We start from the raw sequence: 19110 nt of genomic DNA, 5'->3' as shown, positions 1-19110 counted from the left end.
ACAGTTTACATTCTGCAATAGAAATGTTACCCTCTTCGAAGGGTCCTGAGCTGTTGTTCAGAATAATTTTGCTCCAATGCACTTGATCTATATCCATCTGTTTAGCTGATCTGTACAGCAGTGTGATGTCTATTTATGGACTTTCCAACACTTTAACCTAGCTCTTTCCAACTACTCTAATATTGTTCCCTTGCTTTGCCATCCTTACCCACCTCACCAAATCAACAAAACAGCATCCAAACCTATCTGATCCCTTTATTTGAAATAAACCTCCATCATTTCTTCAATCTGTGATTCTCTAAAGTAAATACCTGAACACTAGGAGCTTCTCCAAATAATTGAAAGGTCTCAGCTAGGCATCATTCAGGTTGCCCTGCTCAGCGCCTTCTCTAGATCCTTCATACACTTTGCCATGTTTGGGGACCAAAATTGGGAATTCCTTATATAGCCTTCTCTTTGTATGCTTTTTTGCTTTGTATGCTTTTTTTTAATTAACTCAACCTAAAACCATTTTCTTATGGTCAAATCACACTGCCATAATAGATTTTCAGCAATGATCCCTTGCCTCTTGTTTGATTTGTTGCTTCAACTGGTGTTTCTGCATGTTTATTTGGTTTACTTTTATTATTGTCACAAGTAGGCTTACATTAACACGGCAATTAAGTTACTGTGAAAAATCCCCTAGTTGCCACACTAGGCACCTGTTTGGGTACACAGAGGGAGAATTTAGCATGGCCAATGCACCTAACCAGGACGTCTTTCAGACTGTGGGAGGAAACCGGAGCACCCGGAGGAAATCCATACAGACATGGGGAGAACGTACAAACTCCACACAGACAGTCACCCAAGCCTGGAATCGAACCCGAGTCCCTGGCGCTGTGATGCAGCAGTGCTAACCACTGTGCCATTGTGCCACCCTAAATATGTATGCATTCTCCTAATCCCATAAACTGCACTGAGTTCACTTATTTGTTGATCTGAAATCTATTAATTTTGTCTCAAATTATTAACCTTAATATTTTCTGTAATTGTGAGTTGACGGATCATTCTGTTGCCTCCAACCAAATGGACATTGGAACTCATTGGAGGCATGGTCCCAAACCCTGAGCTTACTGGAGCTCTACTCACTTGGAGCAAAAAAGAGAGGTCAAAGAAGGGATAAAAATATTAAATTCCCTGTGTGTGTCGTCAGCTCTGTATTATGCCTGATGTGTGTAGTTCTACACTAAATTCCCTGTATTTATGCAACTCTGTGTATTAAGGCTTGGCATGTGTGGCTGTATTTTCCATTTAGCACGTTTGAAGCCAGCAGCTGAACCAGGTCGAGACAAAACGTGCAAATAATATTGAGACAATAATCAGTTAAACAGTAAGCAGGCTACAGGGTTGAGACACAGCAGCGTTTCAGAATAATCTGAGCATGGAGTAGAAGATAGCAACTGGGTGTGTAATGAGGTTCCTCCACGTCTATTTGTATTGAACTTTTTCGAAATGGAATTCCCTGTTTATGAAGTCATATTTTGAATTCCCTGTGTGGGTATATTTGTAGTTGTATACTAAATCCTTTCTGTGCTGTATTCCCATCTTTTCAACTTGGCACTCAGTTGGGTTCTCTCAGATATATACGCAGTCCAATATAGCCGCACAGTCAATATAACCATATTTGATTATTTTGTGAACATGTCATTGAATTTTCTGTGTCTCTACTGCAGGAGCTGAAATGTCTGATGGCCAAGCACAATCCAAGTGCTTCTCAAGGTCCCTCTAGTTCCTGTAATTCCCTAACTGGTCACACCAGTTCTAGTCAAAATCAGTGCAAGTACCAGTTTGAGAAAGGAATCATGGTTTCGCAGAGTGGGAACTGTCGAGTCATGGCATATTCTGCTTTGATGAGCTGTCTTGTTGTCTCCCAACCTTCTCCTCAAACAACTCTCCTACCTGGTAAGTTTCACAGAGATTTCTACAACTGCCACTAGCTTCTGCCGCAGTGCTGACTTGCGAGTAAAGTGTCTCAAAACCAATAACCTTAGGGCTGAGTCTTTGCCGGCCTTTGGATCTTGCTGCTTTTTGGAGGAAAAAAATCAGAACCAGAATTCAATTAATAGGAGCCACATGAAAACAAGTGAATAAGTTTCCTTTTATTAAAGTTTGAAAATAGAATACGTAGTAGTAAAAAACAAAATTGGAAAAAAAATTAAATAATACAAGTAAGACTGGCTCTTAGACTCAGGGCAGGTGGGATCAAGGGCTGTTTGGCCTGCTCAGCAGCATGATAAAGATTGGCACTCTAAGCCAAAAATTAGCGCGGTGTGTCACTGTGCACATGCAGCACACAGCTGAATTGTCCTGGTAAGTTATTTTGCTCAGTTGCTATCGATCAAAATTGAAAGGGAGCTTATAAAATTGTCTGGTTTTCGGACAACCCCAGTATTTGGACAGTTGGATTTGAGACATTGTCCTGTTATCTACATTATAGTTCCCAATCATTTCCCCTAACTTGAGGCTCAAGTTTCCTGCAGCAATCTCCTTGTCCTCTCTTAAGCTTTTCCCTGCTGCTAATTCTTTGTTTTTTGTCCTTTCTTTCCTCAGTGTTGAGATTTTGGACTGCTTTGTAGATATTGTTGTATGATGGGACATGTTGACGTACGCGCAAGATGACATAATATCAGTACACTGGTAGACCTTATTACCAAAGATTGTAAACAGACCTTTCCGCTCAGCTTCTAATGACCCCGTGTACTCATGATCTACATAACCTTTATTTAGAACATTCATATTTTAAGTCCTTTCTGCACACAGCTGATTTCCATTTTAGCCATCAGTTTGGGATTTCTTTTGTGGGGTGTTCATATTTGTCTGTATCTCTGCTGTTGCAGTGCAATTAAGGTAACTCCATTAGTTCAGGTTTTGCTGCCCAGCTTACCTCATTTGTCTGCTGAACAGGGTGTGGTGTGAAGAAGATAAGTGGGATGAACTTCCGCAGCACCCAGTACATCCCAATCCATTCCAAGCAGATCCGAGGTCTGGCATTCAGTGACCGCCCCGAAAGTGTACTCCTTTCTGCATCCCTGGACAACACTATCAAATTAACCAGGTAAATGGGCATCGATCGACAGTGGCCGTTGGGGAAGGAGAAGGGAAAAAAGCATTGACAAAATAGTAGTTTTCATTGGTGCCTTCCAGGGAAATTAATAAGTTTCTATCTTGGTCAATGCCTGATAACTCCTGTCAGAGGTTGAAAAACCAGTACACATTTCTCATATATTCAGGTATGTTGACATTAGGTTCTTTGTTTTTCTGCATGTCTCTTGACTGCCATTGGGGTGGCAGAAAAACCCTATGTTTCTGCTAAGTTAGTTGTTTTGGACTTAGGTTTTTACCAAAAAGAATTGCCACACACATCTTGTAGGAGAACTCCCCCTACACTTTCCATCACAGCTATTAGAGATGAGGAACAGCAGATGATCTGCTCCCTGGAAGTTTTTTCTCCTTTCCTCTCTCAAAGGATTTGACTTTTTCCTGCAATCTGGCAGCGATCATTCTCCAGTGACATGTCTGTGCAAACCTAAACCTAGATCATTAACAAGTTATTTGACTGCCAGAGCATTACAGCTAACGCTGATCCTCACCCATTCATGCACTTAGATAAGGAATTGCTGATAATATATGAGCAGTTCCTGGTTGATCCTTTAACCCCTAGCTCAGTATGCAGGTAAGTGGTTATGGTACTGGCCTTGCGTTCCAGAGGTTACAAGCTCAAATCACACTTTGGTAAGATGTCAAACTGTATTCAATAAATCTGGTAATATGTCGTCATGACAAAAAATGACTTCAAAACGATTGATACATCTTCTGAAGTAGCTTAGCATTGGAAACATTGGAAGTAGGCCCAGCACCACCACCACCTCATCTGGGTTTGGTACTGTTGGCATTTCTCGCATTCCAAGAAGAAACAGCAGCTGAGGGCAGCTCAGGCTGACGAGTCGTCCCCTTGTGCTGCTCCAGGTTGAAACTAGCCATGGCACAAAGCCAAGACTTTCCTGGTCTGCATAATCCTGCTACTCATTGGAAAAACCTAGAATTGCAGCCACATTTTGTCTAAATTGTTTTTGGTCCTTTTGTCAACTATTCAAGATTTTGGCAATGCCATTCCAGCACTCTGTGCTTTGTCGAACTGCCTGCAATGATCCTGTTAATTACTGTCCCTGTAGCCTGATTGCCAACACTGTGGTTCAGACTTACAACACTGGTCGCCCTGTCTGGAGCTGCTGCTGGTGCTCAGATGACACAAACTACATCTATGCTGGGTTGATAAATGGTTCCATCTTGATTTATGACATGAGGGACACCACAACACACGTCCAGGAGCTGCCATCACAGGGTTCCAGGTGGGTCTTTTCAATACATTGTGGAGTCTTACGTTTTGCTGGTGTACTGCCTTTGTCCCTTCTGATGTTTGCTATAGTTCCTGCATAACAGCAGATGCACAGCAGTCTGGGTCTCCCGGGAGCTGGTTATTTGGTGCTTTTTGCAGTGGACAGGTGGGAACTTCACTTGTGACGCACTCAGATAACCAAGCGTGTAACATTGCTTTAAAAAATGCTTCAGATGTCTCGACTAACTAGAAGTACAGTGATTGATGAGATCAGGGATTGGGAGGTAGAGAGCACCAGAGCACTTTTGAGTAACTTTTCAGGCAGAAGTCACATGACTGACCCACATTATATCTGAGAAAAATTGTCCATCACATCTGTTCTATTTTTCCCAGGACCTGCCTCAGTTATTCCATGGTTGAGCTTTTTGATCGATGTATAACTGCTAGTGACTGCATTAATAACTGTGATTCTCTAACTTGCATCCTTCCTCTCATAATGCAGTTTTATATGAAAGATGATTTTAATTTTCTCCCTCTCTCCCATGTGATTGCATGTTATAACTAACATTTTTCCCTATTCTACATTTCAATGTGTAGGTGTCCTGTGACTTCATTGTCTTATCTTCCGCGTATGGCTTCTGCAGCATTTCCATGTGGTGGTCTGGTGGCTGGCACTCTGGAGGGAGGGTGCTTCTGGGAGCAGAAGTCCACAAACACATACAAGGCGCACCTGCTGCCTCTGGAAGCTGGAGGCTGCACAGATATACAGATCGAACCCACGATGCGACACTGTCTTGTTACTTACAGGCCAAGTATGTGGAGCAATATTTGCGTGGTGGGGGGTGTGTGTGTGCGCGTGCTTGGGGGGGGGGGGGGGTGGGGGGGGGGAAGAGGTGGTGCTATGGCATACCCCATGGGGCAGTTATGGGCACTGAAACTTTTGGGCAATCTGGCTTGGATGACAAAGCAGAGTGCCATTGGCATCAGTGCCCTTGGGTGAGGGAAAATTGAACCAGCCAGGATTGCATATTGCTGATAACTGTCCAGTCAGCCTTCTGGGTGAAGACAGCATCAGGCTCCATTTCAGCACACGAAATAGAAGCCACTTCGCCACTTGAGCCTGCTCTGCCATTCAAGAAGATCATGACAGATCTGCTTGTAATCTCAACTCCACATTCCCATCTACCCCTAACTGTTCACTTATTTGCTTACCAAGAATCTATCTACATCTGACTTTAAAACTATTTAAAGACTATGCTTCACTGCTTTTTGAGGAAGAGTTCTGAAGACTCATGATCCTCTAGGAGAAAAATTGACTTCTATCTTGTTCTTAAATAAGCAACCCGTTATTTTTAAACAGTGACCCAGCTGTGAAGGACCCACAATCATGTGTTTTAATGTGGGCATGAAGATTATGCACTGTCCTGGTGAAGAGTTGCTGGCAATTGGAGCTAAACCTCAGCAAATGCCTTCACCTGTAGAAAGGGAGAATTTTATTCGTTCAGAATTGAAAACCGCTGCCAGTCTTAAATGCATGATTAATATTTCTTTTTGAAAGCAGGTAAAACCCACAGTTCTTTACGGTGTGTGATGATGGAACTGTCGAGCAGTTCCTCCCCAGGTTCACTCGAGAACCTGGTCTGCACATGTTACCCAGTGCAAACATTTAGAGCAGGTCCAACGTGTAAACTGCTAACCAAAAATGCCATTTTCACAAGTCCGGAGAATGACGGCAATGTCTTAGTGTGTGCTGGGGATGAGGCAACCAACAGTGCTATGGTAAGTAATGTTTATTTATTTAATTAGTCAGCTAGTGTGTGTTTTCTTTTGGCCTTTACTTTTGCAGTAGTATTTTAAATTTAAAGTGAAAACTGGAAGTGGGCTGCTAAGGAGTCTGGGAAGGGTTTTTATTTTAACTTTAAAAGTCAGTTACCTGGGAGGTTCCCCCTCATTGTTCCACTGGAGCAAGCTGAGAGGGAGTGATTGGAGGCAGCAGTGCTGGTGAGAGATTAATTGAATTGTTTATTTATTTAATTAGTCAGCTAGTGTGTGTTTTTTTTTTTGGCCTTTACTTTTGCAGTAGTATTTTAAGTTTAAAGTGAAAACTGGAAGTGGGCTGCTAAGGAGTCTGGGAAGGGATTTTTAAGCACGCGAAGTATAAAAGGTAGGCTGCAGTATACAGCAGGCAGCGTCGGGAGCGGGCAGTGGAGTGTGTGGGAAGCAGAGTGTGAGCTATAAGGCTTTGGCTCACAGGGCTTAGGCAGAAAGGGCGAGCAGGGGTGAGTTTAATTCATTTTTGCTGTTTCTACCTGGTACTGGCAAGGTATCTAGAGGGGATGGGTGTGCAGGCAGTGCTATGTTCCTCTTGCACTATGTTTGAGGTGAGGGACGACGACAGTGTCCCTGCTGATTACACCTGTGGGAAGTGCACCCATCTGCAGCTCCTCCAAAACCGTGTTAGGGAACTGGAGCTGGAGTTGGATGAACTTAGGATCATTAGGGACGCAGAGGTGGCCATAGACAGAAGCTTTAGGAATACAGTTACTCCGAGGAATGAAAACAGATGGGTGACGGTGAGAGGGGCTGGGAGGAAGCAGTCCATGCAGGGATCCCCGGTGGTCGTTCCCCTTAGCAACAAGTATTCCGCTTTGGATACAGTTGAGGGGGATGACATACCAGTGGTGGGCCGCAGTGAGAGGATCTCCAGCACTGTGTCCGTCTCTGTGGCTCGGAAGGGTAAGGGGCAGAGCGGGAGGGCAATAGTTATTGGGGACTCGTTAGTTAGAAGGATAGATAGGAGGTTCTGTGGCAGCAAAAGAGACTCACGGATGGTATGTTGCCTACCGGATGCCAAGGTCCGTGACGTCTCAGACCGTGTTTTCCGGATTCTGAAGGGGGAGGGGAAACAGTCACAAGTCGTGGTACACATTGGTACCAACGACATAGGTAAGAGAAGGGACGGGGATTTAAAACAGGAATTTCGGGAGCTGGGCTGGAAGCTGAGAGCCAAGACAAAACATGTGGTCATCTCTGGTACGTTGCCGGTGCCACGTGATAGCGAGTTGAGGAACAGGGAGAGAGTGCAGTTAAACATGTGGTTGCAGGGATGGTGTAGGAGGGAGGGTTTCAGATACGTGGATAATTGGAACACATTCTGGGGAAGGTGGGACCTGTACAAACAGGACGGGGTGCACCTGAACCAGAGGGGCACCAATATCCTAGGAGGGAAATTTGTTACGGCTCTTCAGGGGGGTTTAAACTAATTTGTCAGGGGAGTGGGAAAAGGAGTTGTAGTCCAGAAGTCAGTGAGGGTGGTGAGGTATTGGGGAAGGTATCAGGGTCAAGGGTGCGTACCGGTAGACAGGAAGGTGGGTTGAAGTGTGTCTACTTCAATGCAAGGAGCATCCGGAACAAGGTAGATGAACTTGGGGCGTGGATTGGTACTTGGGACTACGATGTTGTGGCCATTACGGAGACGTGGGTAGAACAAGGACAGGAATGGTTGTTGGACGTTCCGGGGTATACATGTTTCACTAAGTGTAGGGAAGCTGGTAAAAGAGGTGGAGGAGTGGCATTGTTAATCAAGGATAGTTTAACGGCTGCGGAAAGGCACTTCGAGGGGGATCTGCACACTGAGGTAATATGGGCTGAGGTTAGAAATAGGAAAGGAGCGGTCACGTTGTTAGGAGTTTACTATAGGCCCCCAAATAGTAATAGAGATGTGGAGGAAGAAATTGCTAAGCAGATTATGGATATGTGTGGGGGTCACAGGGTAGTTGTCATGGTGGACTTTAACTTTCCAAATATTGATTGGAACCTTTGTAGGTCAAATAGTTCGGATGGGGCAGTTTTTGTGCAGTGTGTGCAGGAGGGTTTCCTGACACAATATGTGGATAGGCCGACAAGAGGTGAGGCCACATTGGATTCGGTACTGGGAAATGAACCGGGCCAAGTGTTAGATTTGGTTGTGGGAGAGCACTTTGGAGATAGTGACCACAATTCGGTGTCTTTTGTTATTGCAATGGAGAGGGATAGGGCCGTACGGCAGGGCAAGGTTTACAATTGGGGGAGAGGTAATTATGATGCGATTAGGCAAGAATTAGGGGGCATAAGTTGGGAACAGAAACTGTCAGAGAAAGGAACTAATGAAAAGTGGAACTTTTTCGAGGAACAAATACTGGATGTCCTTGATAGGTATGTCCTTGTCAGGAAGGGAGGAAATGGCCGAGTGAGGGAACCATGGTTCACGAAAGAGGTGGAATGTCTTGTGAAAAGGAAGAGGGAAGCTTATGTAGGGATGAGGAAACAAGGTTCAGATGGCTCGATTGAGGGTTACAAGTTAGCAAGGAATGAGCTGAAAAAGGGGCTTAGGAGAGCTAGAAGGGGACATGAGAAGTCCTTGGCGGGTCGGATCAAGGAAAACCCCAAGGCTTTTTACTCTTATGTGAGGAATAAAAGAATGCCCAGGGTGAGGTTAGGGCCGGTCAAGGACAGTAGTGGGAACTTGTGTATGGAGTCAGTAGAGATAGGCGAGGTGATGAATGAATACTTTTCTTCAGTGTTCACCAAGGAGAGGGGCCATGTTTTTGAGGAAGAGAAGGTGTTACAGGCTAATAGGCTGGAGGAAATAGATGTTCGGAGGGAGGATGTCCTGGCAATTTTGAATAAACTGAAGGTCGATAAGTCCCCTGGGCCTGATGAAATGTATCCTAGGATTCTTTGGGAGGCAAGGGATGAGATTGCAGAGCCTTTGGCGTTGATCTTTGGGTCCTCGCTGTCCACGGGGATGGTGCCAGAGGACTGGAGAATGGCGAATGTTGTTCCTCTGTTTAAGAAAGGGAATAGAAATGACCCTGGTAATTATAGACCGGTTAGTCTTACTTCGGTGGTTGGTAAATTGATGGAAAAGGTCCTTAGAGATGGGATTTACGACCATTTAGAAAGATGCGGATTAATCCGGGATAGTCAACGCGGATTTGTGAAGGGCAAGTCGTGCCTCACAAATTTGATAGAATTTTTTGAGGAGGTAACTAAGTGCGTTGATGAAGGTAGGGCAGTTGATGTCATATACATGGATTTTAGTAAGGCGTTTGATAAGGTCCCCCATGGTCGGCTTATGATGAAAGTGAGGAGGTGTGGGATAGAGGGAAAGTTGGCCGATTGGATAGGTAACTGGCTGTCTGATCGAAGACAGAGGGTGGTGGTGGATGGAAAATTTTCGGATTGGAGGCAGGTTGCTAGCGGAGTGCCGCAGGGATCAATGCTTGGTCCTCTGCTCTTTGTGATTTTTATTAATGACTTAGAGGAGGGGGCTGAAGGGTGGATCAGTAAATTTGCTGATGACACCAAGATTGGTGGAGTAGTGGATGAGGTGGAGGGCTGTTGTAGGCTGCAAAGAGACATAGATAGGATGCAAAGCTGGGCTGAAAAATGGCAAATGGAGTTTAACCCTGATAAATGTGAGGTGATTCATTTTGGTAGGACTAATTTAAATGTGGATTACAGGGTCAAAGGTAGGGTTCTGAAGACTGTGGAGGAACAGAGAGATCTTGGGGTTCATATCCATAGATCTCTAAAGGTTGCCACTCAAGTGGATAGAGCTGTGAAGAAGGCCTATAGTGTGTTAGCTTTTATTAACAGGGGGTTGGAGTTTAAGAGCTGTGGGGTTATGCTGAAACTGTACAGGACCTTGGTGAGACCACATTTGGAATATTGTGTGCAGTTCTGGTCACCTCACTATAAGAAGGATGTGGAAGCGCTGGAAAGAGTGCAGAGGAGATTTACCAGGATGCTGCCTGGTTTGGAGGGTAGTTCTTATGAGGAAAGGTTGAGGGAGCTAGGGCTGTTCTCTCTGGAGCGGAGGAGGCTGAGGGGAGACTTAATAGAGGTGTATAAAATGATGAAGGGGATAGATAGAGTGAACATTCAAAGACTATTTCCTCGGGTAGATGGAGCTATTACAAGGGGGCATAACTATAGGGTTCGTGGTGGGAGATACAGGAAGGATATCATAGGTAGGTTCTTTACGCAGAGAGTGGTTGGGGTGTGGAATGGACTGCCTGCAGTGATAGTGGAGTCAGACACTTTAGGAACATTTAAGCGGTTATTGGATAGGCACATGGAGCACACCAGGATGATAGGGAGTGGGATAGCTTGATCTTGGTTTCAGATAAAGCTCGGCACAACATCGTGGGCTGAAGGGCCTGTTCTGTGCTGTACTTTTCTATGTTCTATGTTCTAATGGCAATCTGTAAATCTTGTCACCAGCTGCAACTTGGCTATCGACTTTCAGGCTACCTTCCTTGACATTTTGTGCTCAGGAATGTAACATGGCAGCTGGTTAGATGAATGGGGACAAAGGTGGTCATTTATACTGTCGTATTCAGCATAAAATCAGGGTTAAATAATGATTTAATATGGTTACAAAGAACAAAACTGAAAAGAGCATATACCACGATGCAGTGTTAACAGATCATGGACCAGAAATGCTAAGTCAGATCTGCTGAATATTTCCCACATCTTGTTTATATTTCAGATTTTCAGCATTCACAGCATTTTGTTAAATATCGTTGAGGAAATGGGTGGGTTGATATGTTAGATTAATGCTTCCCGAACTATTTTCCAATGTGACTCAAATTTAACATCTGAAAATTATCATGACCTCATGTCAAAAATAAAATGGCATAGTAATATTTAGTACATTATTAGTTTGCATGTTATAGATCAACATACAATATTACAACATACAAGTATGAAAATCCATTTTTTAATTCATTTATGGGACATGGGCGTAGCTGGCTGGCCAGCATTTATTGCCCATACCTAATTGCCCGAGGGCAGCTGTGGCTCTGGAGTCGCATGTAAAAGTTTATTTGTTGGTCATAAGTAGGCTTACATTAACACTGCAATGAAGTTACTGTGAAAATCCCCCTAGTCGCCAACTCTGCCTGTTTGGGTACACTGAGCGAGAATCCTGTGGGAGGAAACCAGAGCACCTGGAGAAAATCCACGCAGACATGGGGAGAGCGTGCAAAGTCCACACAGACAGTGACCCAAGCCAGGAATTGAACCCGGGTCCCTGGCGCTGTGAAGCAGCAGTGCTAACCACTGTGCCACCATGCCACCCCATGTAGGCCAGACCAGGTGAGGATGGCAGACTTCCTTCTCTACATGAGTTTTTTCCAGCAATCAACAATGGTCAATGATTTTTAATTCCAGATATTTTTATTGAATTCAAATTCCACCATCTGCTGTGGCAGGATTTGAACCCTGGTCCCCAGAACATGAGCTGAGTTTCTGGGTTAATAGTCTAACGATAATACCACTAGGCCATCACCTCGCCTTAACAAAGCATTTTGTGAAAATATTATTTTATGAAGCCATAACTTCTAGCCAAGCTCCCTTGATGATAGATGCATTCTACCCCCCCGCCCGCCAGAACACACATTTATACACATGTAGATGCGTAAGCCCCTTTTCCAAACCTCCATTTGCCCCCACTCATTCAACAGTCCTGCTTCCCAACTCCCACACCCCATTCACTCACTCAGCAATGCCTGTTCCCAAACCCCTTTCTCCCACTCACTTACCAGCTCCTCTTCCTTGCCTCCCTTTCTATCTGGTTGCCAGTATCTGTGAAGCAGATGTTATCATGATGTAAGGACTAGAACATAGTGTAGATCTGTCACTACCTTCTAGGCTCAGCCACAGGACCACTTTCTTTTTTTCTGCGCTCAGTTGGTGATGGAGATACAGTTGCCAGCCTCTAGTTGTGCCAAGTGGGCACTCACATCCTGGGCCAGGTTGGCACTCGCTACTGAAGGTGTATTCTGAAATCTAGAAGCACTTCGGGCTACTTCTGCCTCGTGCTGTTTGGTCCAGCCGTTTCTGGGGCTGTCCCACTAGAGCCTCCGGACTGGGCCGTCTCTGATGCACAATTGATATTGCTGCTGAGAGGGGGGAGTTGGGGGCGGGAGAATCCCGTGACCCCAAATGTGACTGCTGTGACCCCATTGGGGTCGCCATCCACAGATTGGGAATTCCTATGTTAATGCTGTAACCAAGCTGTGGGTTACACGAGAATTGACATTCGTTACAAGCTGTGGGTTACGCGAGAGTGGACATTCAGCTAATTGACAATCACGGCGGCGGCACGGTAGCACAGTGGTTAGCACTGCTGCTTCACAGCTCCAGGGTCCTGGGTTCGATTCCCGGCTCGGGTCACTGTCTGTGTGGAGTTTGCACATTCTCCTCGTGTCTGCGTGGGTTTCCTCCGGGTGCTCCGGTTTCCTCCCACAGTCCAAAGATGTGCGGGTTAGGTTGATTGGCCAGGTTTTTAAAAAAAAATTGCCCCTTAGAGTCCTGGGAGGTGTAGGTTAGAGGGATTAGCGGGTAAATATGTGGGGGTAAGGCCTGGGTGGGATTGTGGTCGGTGCAGACTCGATGGGCTGAATGGCCTCCTTCTGCACTGTAGGGTTTCTATGACTTCTATGATTTCACTGCCATACAACTTTCAGGGCAGTGAGCCTGTGTCCTAGTTGCAATTTCACTGGTGTGGTACAGCTGCAGTAAGTCTCAGTGAAGTGTCTTCATGTGTACTATAGATAATGACTTAATATGCCTTTGAACACAGATGTTCATGGTTCACAAATTCTGCAGTATAGCTTTAAGAGCTGTGTACGCACACTAGCCAATCAGAATCTCGAGTATTTGATTCTGCCTGTTTTAGTGATCCTGGGTAAAGCCACTTGGTGGCAGCAGGTATCCTCGTACTTGTAATTGAGGTTTTTGTTTTGTCCAATTAACGAAATGAATACCTTGGTCATGGGCAGCGCTGATGAGAGCATCCAGGGTTTTGGTAACCCTCACCCTCCAATTATAAGTGAGATTTCAGACTCCCAGAGTTGAACTCAATTTAAAACATAAATTCATGAAAGCTACTTATTTCACTTGATTTTTGAACTCTCTGAAGACTTAATATCTCGAACAAAGTGATTCCATTTTCTTTCCATTTGCTGCATTATGTAATTTTGCAGCGAGCTTGACCTTTTTGCTGATGTCATCAAAAGATGAACAAAAATCTGTAACCAAGAGTGCTGGGCACATGTGAAGGGGGTCATGGTCATGCTGTTTGGTTGGGGACCACTGTGTGTTTGCATGTGAGAAGAGGTGGGAATGAGAACAGTGATGGATAGACAGAAAACTGCTTTGTAAACGTGGGTGGGATTGTGTAAATGTTGTGTGACTGGGCACAGTCCATTGATACCTTGTATAAAGGTAGACAGCCTTTCTGACTTAAAATGCTGACTATGCATAGCAAGTTTCTCGACATCTTTAAAAGGGAAAGTTGCATTCATGTATGAACTACACATCCTTGTTGGGTCACCTGACTAAACCTGCTTGTTGTGTTTCCAGCATTTATTTTCACTTTAGTTCCTGGTATGTGTATTTTACATAATTTTTCTGTCCTTTCACCCTGCAACCATAAACGTGGAAATGTCAGGGTTAGACTGTTGGGAGGGTGTAGGGGATTATTAGTGGACAAAGAAACAGACACCCTGATTCTTTGATCTGTAGATTCTACAGGCTGTCTCTGTTCAGTTTTGTTCTGAAGGTGTCTGATCCTTTTTACTTTCTTGATATGACAGGTATGGAATGCAGGGAGTGGCTCCCTCATCCAGAAGCTTCAAGCCGATCAGCCTGTACTGGATATCTGCCCCTTTGAGGTGAACCACACTAATTTCTTGGGAACTCTGACAGAAAAAATGGTCAAGATCTACAAATGGGCCTGATGGGACTTTGTGCTCAAGTGCTTGTCATTACAGACTCATTAGGACTGGAAGTCTATGGCCCAAGTCTGGTGCTTATGTCATAAATGAATTGCTGCACCCAACCAGGAAACTAAGCATCTATTTTTAAACTAGCCCATCTTTCCTAGCAGGTAGGGCTTGATTTATGTGACTGCCCCACCGAGCTGTCTCCTAGTAATCCACAAACTTCCCCTTTTGTTGTAAACCGTGACCTTTAATTAAATATAATGATTAGTAGTGACATTTCCAAAGTTTTGCTACTTTCTGATGAATACATATTTGTTCTTTTCATATTTGTGACATTTCTAGGGAAATTGTCTTTGAATAAAAGCCTGTTCCTGTCATTTTTCTTTTGCCGTTTTTCTGCGCGGCGATTCTCACCTGGCATTCCCAATGTTCTTTGTCTCTAATAAGGCAATGCCCAGTTACCAATTCCAGGAAACCACCAAGTGGTCTGCAGTGACTATTCTACCCAAGTGTTTATATTTTCCCCTTCCTCTGCGGATAGGGACCTTCTAACCTCCCCTTCACTGACTTGCAATAAGCTGACAAACAGCTGAAAGTACCGGTGATGATCCAATGGGGTATTATCTTCATACTGCTGTGGGCTGGCCCACTGCACTGCCAATTGAAACCACCCTTTTGTTTTAAATCCCCCTGTATACATCAAGGTCTGTTTGATGGCAGAGTAGAAAGATCTTCAGCCAGGGAACCATAGCAAATTTGCAAAGGAATATGGAGGTCACATGGTATACTGTGTAATGCCTAAACCTCTTTCTATTTATATTGGGTGATTTGATTTTTGGTTCTGTTGATTTGATTGGGGAATAGAGATTCACATAGACAAATGCTTATTTTGTCTTGTAATAAAGGAACAGATGTGATATTGAATAATTCCGAGGTTGAGGAAGAGAGTCTATGACTGAGTGTATATATCCATGAAGGTAATGTGACTTAAAAGCTGGAATCTGCTAGTCTGATTTGGTGCAGAAACATTGCTCAGTGGGTTGCTGGTGAGGGCTTTGAAAGACATTGCCTGGAGCTGTAATCATTGTGTACCTGAATGGAAAGTGTGTATCTGCTACTCATGTGCAATTCAAACTTTGTTAATGTACATTATTGTCATTTTATTACTTGAAATAAAAAATATACAAACTTATTTTATTTCCTTCTACAGGCCAGCTGCTTGTTAGGTGATAACTGAACATTAGCAGCATTTCTGTATCAGAGTTCTTGCTGTGGGCAAATTCCATGATGTACCTGAGTTGTCAACTGGGCTTTTGTCACTTTCCACTTAGTGCCAACTGAATCTTGATGTACTGAGATTTAACTTTTGCAGTTGTCTATGGCAATCAAATACCTGTTGTATTTCCAATATTGGAAACATACTTGACTATTTTCTGTGTGAATTAAGCTCATCTCTGTGTGAATTGAGCTCAGTAAGAGGTCTCACAACACCAGGTTAAAGTCTGGTGAAGCCTGGTCAGGCCTGATGAAAGTTCATGATTCCAAATAAACCTGTTGGACTTTAACCTGGTGTTGTGAGACTTCTTACTGTGCCCACCCCAGTCTAACACTGGCACCTCCAACTCATGAATTGAGCTCATCTGAGATGATTGTTAGCCTGTGAGGCTAGTGTGGATAATAGCCACTTGGGCAAGATACAGAAGGTTGAAAATACTTGGCAATAAATGAAGGGACTACTTGGGGTTATGGGTGGCATTCTAAGGATTATAACTGAGGTAGCATCAGGAATATTCTCATTGAGACTAGCTAAGTGACCTCATCTCTGATTACTCTGGTATTGGGAATATTTCGTCTAAAACGTTGGGAAAGGCTATGCGGCCCAACAGTTGTGTTTGTCTTTATGCTCCATGAGTCTTCCATTCTATTTACTGCTATCAACCTACCCCATTGCTTTCTCCCTGGCTTCAACTCTGTTCCTAAGTTAGCAAATTCTACATTCTAACTCCTCTCTGGGTAGATAATAAATATCAGTAAGCATGTTGGAGCAGCAGAAGGAGATTGTTTGAAGAGGGTAGAGCTTTAGACTAGTTTGAATTTGTAGATGAGAATTTTGGAGTTGACTTGCTAATGTGCAAAGGGAATGTAGTATACTTTATTAATGCAATAGCAGCTTTGCCTTGGGTAATATGCAGAAGCCAGAGGAGTTGGGTAAGAGAGGGAGTGATTGGAACTGTTAACAAGGGTGGGGTTGTGGGATGCAGAGTTCTGAATTAGGCAACGGTTGGGAGTGGTGAAGATTGCTAGGTGAGGACGGCATAGATTAAGAATTGCAGAAGAACAAAATTACAGCACAGGAACAGGCCCTTCGGCCCTCCAAGCCTGCACCGAACATGCTGCCCGACTGAACTAAAACCCCCTACCCTTCAGGGGACTGTATCCCGCTTTTCCCATCCTATTCATGTATTTGTCCAGGCGCCCCTTAAAACTCACTATCAGATCTGCTTCCACTACCCCCCCTGGCAGCGAGTTCCAGGCATCCACCAACCTCTGTGTAAAAGAACTTGCCTCGTACATCTCCTTTAAACCTTGCCCCTTGCACCTTAAACCTATGTCCCCTAGTAATTGACTTTTTCACCCTGGGAAAAAGCTTCTGACTATCCACTCTGTCCATGTCCCTCATAATCTTGTAGACTTCTATCAGGTCGCCCCTCAATCTCCGTCTTTCCAGTGAGAACAAACCAAGTTTCTCCAACCTCTCCTCACAGCTAATGTCCTCCATACCAGGCAACATCCTGGTAAATCTTTTCTGTACCCTCTCAAGAAGTGAATGAGTTGTGAATTGGACAATATGTTGGCAATGGACCAGACATACAGTCACCAGTCTAATTTGAGGTTAACTAAGCCAGCTGCGAGTGGGGGAAACAAAGTAGACAGTCCAAGCTAGAGGTAAGTGGGAGATGAAAAGGAATGACATCAGCTCTGCTAATTTTGATCCAAAAGAAGTGCCAACTCATGCAAAACTTTGTCAGACAGTTGGAAAGTGCAGCAGCAACCTTTGCATTCACACTGGAACAATGGATTATTAATGAATACCTTGGAAGAGATCGTAAACTGAGCAGTGACTTTGAACACCTCCCAAATCCAAGGTCAGTTTGTTCCACGTGTTCGGAATTTCTTGCAAGCTGTGCACTGCAGACTTGAAGCAATGTAATACAGACCAGCCACACAAGGAGGGAACTGCAGAAGTCTGATTTCTTCAAAGTACGGTCAGCAGTACCCCTGAACTAGTGGCTCTTGGAGATCTCATTAAAAATCCTAAGCCAGAACACAATCTCAAAAGTATTCACTGCGTTCAGATGAACTGATTCAGGTCAAAGAAACAATTTCTACTTGCTGCATAAACTTCTTCACGCCATGGAAAAATGACCGTGCTAATTTACACCCAAACTTTTCACTCCAGGTAATATTGCTGGGATCCGTCTCTGGCTGGGGTTGAACAATCAAAGTTCTGTATAAAAGTCAAACAGATTTACCAATTGCATGAAAACACAGTGGTATCATTCCAGGTAGATGAACAGAGGAAACTAATTACCAGTTAGCAACCTGCTATGTTTAAAGGGAGTGTCAATAACTATCATCTGTTCTATTTACATCTGCTAGTTATATCTAACCAGATATCAAGCAGAACATGTCACGTTGACCAGTCAAGTTTACAAGAGCAAAATGGGTCTTTGAAATTGACTGGTTCAACTTGTTCTCACTGGGGAGAAGCCAATGCAGAGTGGATATGAATCACATCCTTAATGTTAAAATGGTTGAATGCTACTCATCTAAGTAAGTCACATAATTTGAACTATCGCACAACGAGGAGACATTATTCCAAAATTGAGAGACTGAATCCAAGGGATTATATATTTTCCTCAGCACTCTTGTCCCATTTGATTTTTCATATAGCTTCAATCCCCTTTGTAACTAATGACCATCATTCATCCTTCCCTGTAATTCCAATCACATTTATTCCATTTGTTCTGTTGGGAGGTCATCAACCTGAAATGTTAATTTTGTTTTTCCCTCCAATGACGCTGTCTGACCTGCTGAGTATTTCCATCATTTGAGTCTCAGTGGCTCAGTTGGTAGCATAGTTGTCTCTGCATCACATGATTCTGGGTTCAAGACTCCCTTCAGGACTTGGACACGAAAATCAAAGCTGACTCTCTAGTGCCGTACTGAGGAAACACTGTACTTTCGGAGATGCAGTCTTTCAGAGATGTTAAACTGAGATCCCATCTGCCTTGCTTGGTGAAGGTGAAAGATCCCATGGTGCTTTTTCAGAGAAGAGCAGGGATATTATCTCTGTTTTAGCCTTATCCCATATTTTGTGTGATCCTCCCCTGTAATGCTTTCACTACTACCCATCTTAGAAGCTGTATCCCATTTGTGCCCCTCTGATGACTCCTCTGCAATGGTTTGTTTCTGCTGTTCTGTGAGGCTACCCAACTTTATATCTATCTGTTGGCTTCACCACACTGATTTCTCTATTTTAACTGTATCTAATTAAAGTTCACACTGCCTCACAATATAGTTTCTATATGTTCGATGAAAACTGTAATCCATCTTAGAATTGTAAAAGCTGATGATACATAACAACAGGCTGGGATCACATGAGAAATGGTCCTTGGGGAAAAGCATGGAGAATAATCTGTACATGTCAAACTGGTACATAGTAAACAAAATAGTAAAGTGTTCAGAAGTTACTGAATTATCGAAGTGTTATGACCACAGCAGGTGTTAATTGCTGAGCAAACCAAATTCCAGGGGAAAACTTGGCTTACAGGCCAAGTTTTGTATTTTGTTTTGGCTTACAGACCAAGTTTTGTATTTTGTTTTGGATTCTTAGAAGAAAAATACTGATATCATTAGCAAGAAGGCCAGTAACACCTATGGAATTTTAAAATTAAA

At 43.8% G+C, this 19110-nt stretch overlaps 1 protein-coding gene across 4 annotated transcripts in view; it reads left to right on the top strand.

The window, feature by feature from the left end:
- rfwd3 (ring finger and WD repeat domain 3) overlaps positions 1–15343 on the top strand; it is a 33784-nt gene extending 18441 nt beyond the window's left edge. For 2 of the 4 annotated variants that reach the window (XM_078211088.1, XM_078211089.1), the window contains exons 8-13: positions 1713–1941; positions 2944–3094; positions 4212–4388; positions 4973–5187; positions 5937–6154; positions 14023–15343. In XM_078211088.1, the coding sequence (XP_078067214.1) occupies positions 1713–1941; positions 2944–3094; positions 4212–4388; positions 4973–5187; positions 5937–6154; positions 14023–14166 (1134 nt within the window). In that variant the 3' untranslated portion in view covers positions 14167–15343. Of the gene's footprint in view, positions 1–1712; positions 1942–2943; positions 3095–4211; positions 4389–4972; positions 5188–5933; positions 6155–14022 lie in introns of all 4 variants that reach the window. The other 2 variants (XM_078211085.1, XM_078211087.1) reach the window with 1 other exon arrangement.
- Positions 15344–19110: the final 3767 nt, after the last annotated feature.

This window comes from Mustelus asterias, chromosome 4, assembly GCF_964213995.1.
Source record: "Mustelus asterias chromosome 4, sMusAst1.hap1.1, whole genome shotgun sequence".
NCBI classification, from domain to species: Eukaryota; Metazoa; Chordata; class Chondrichthyes; order Carcharhiniformes; family Triakidae; genus Mustelus; species Mustelus asterias.
This window is presented reverse-complemented; position numbering and strand designations above follow the sequence as displayed.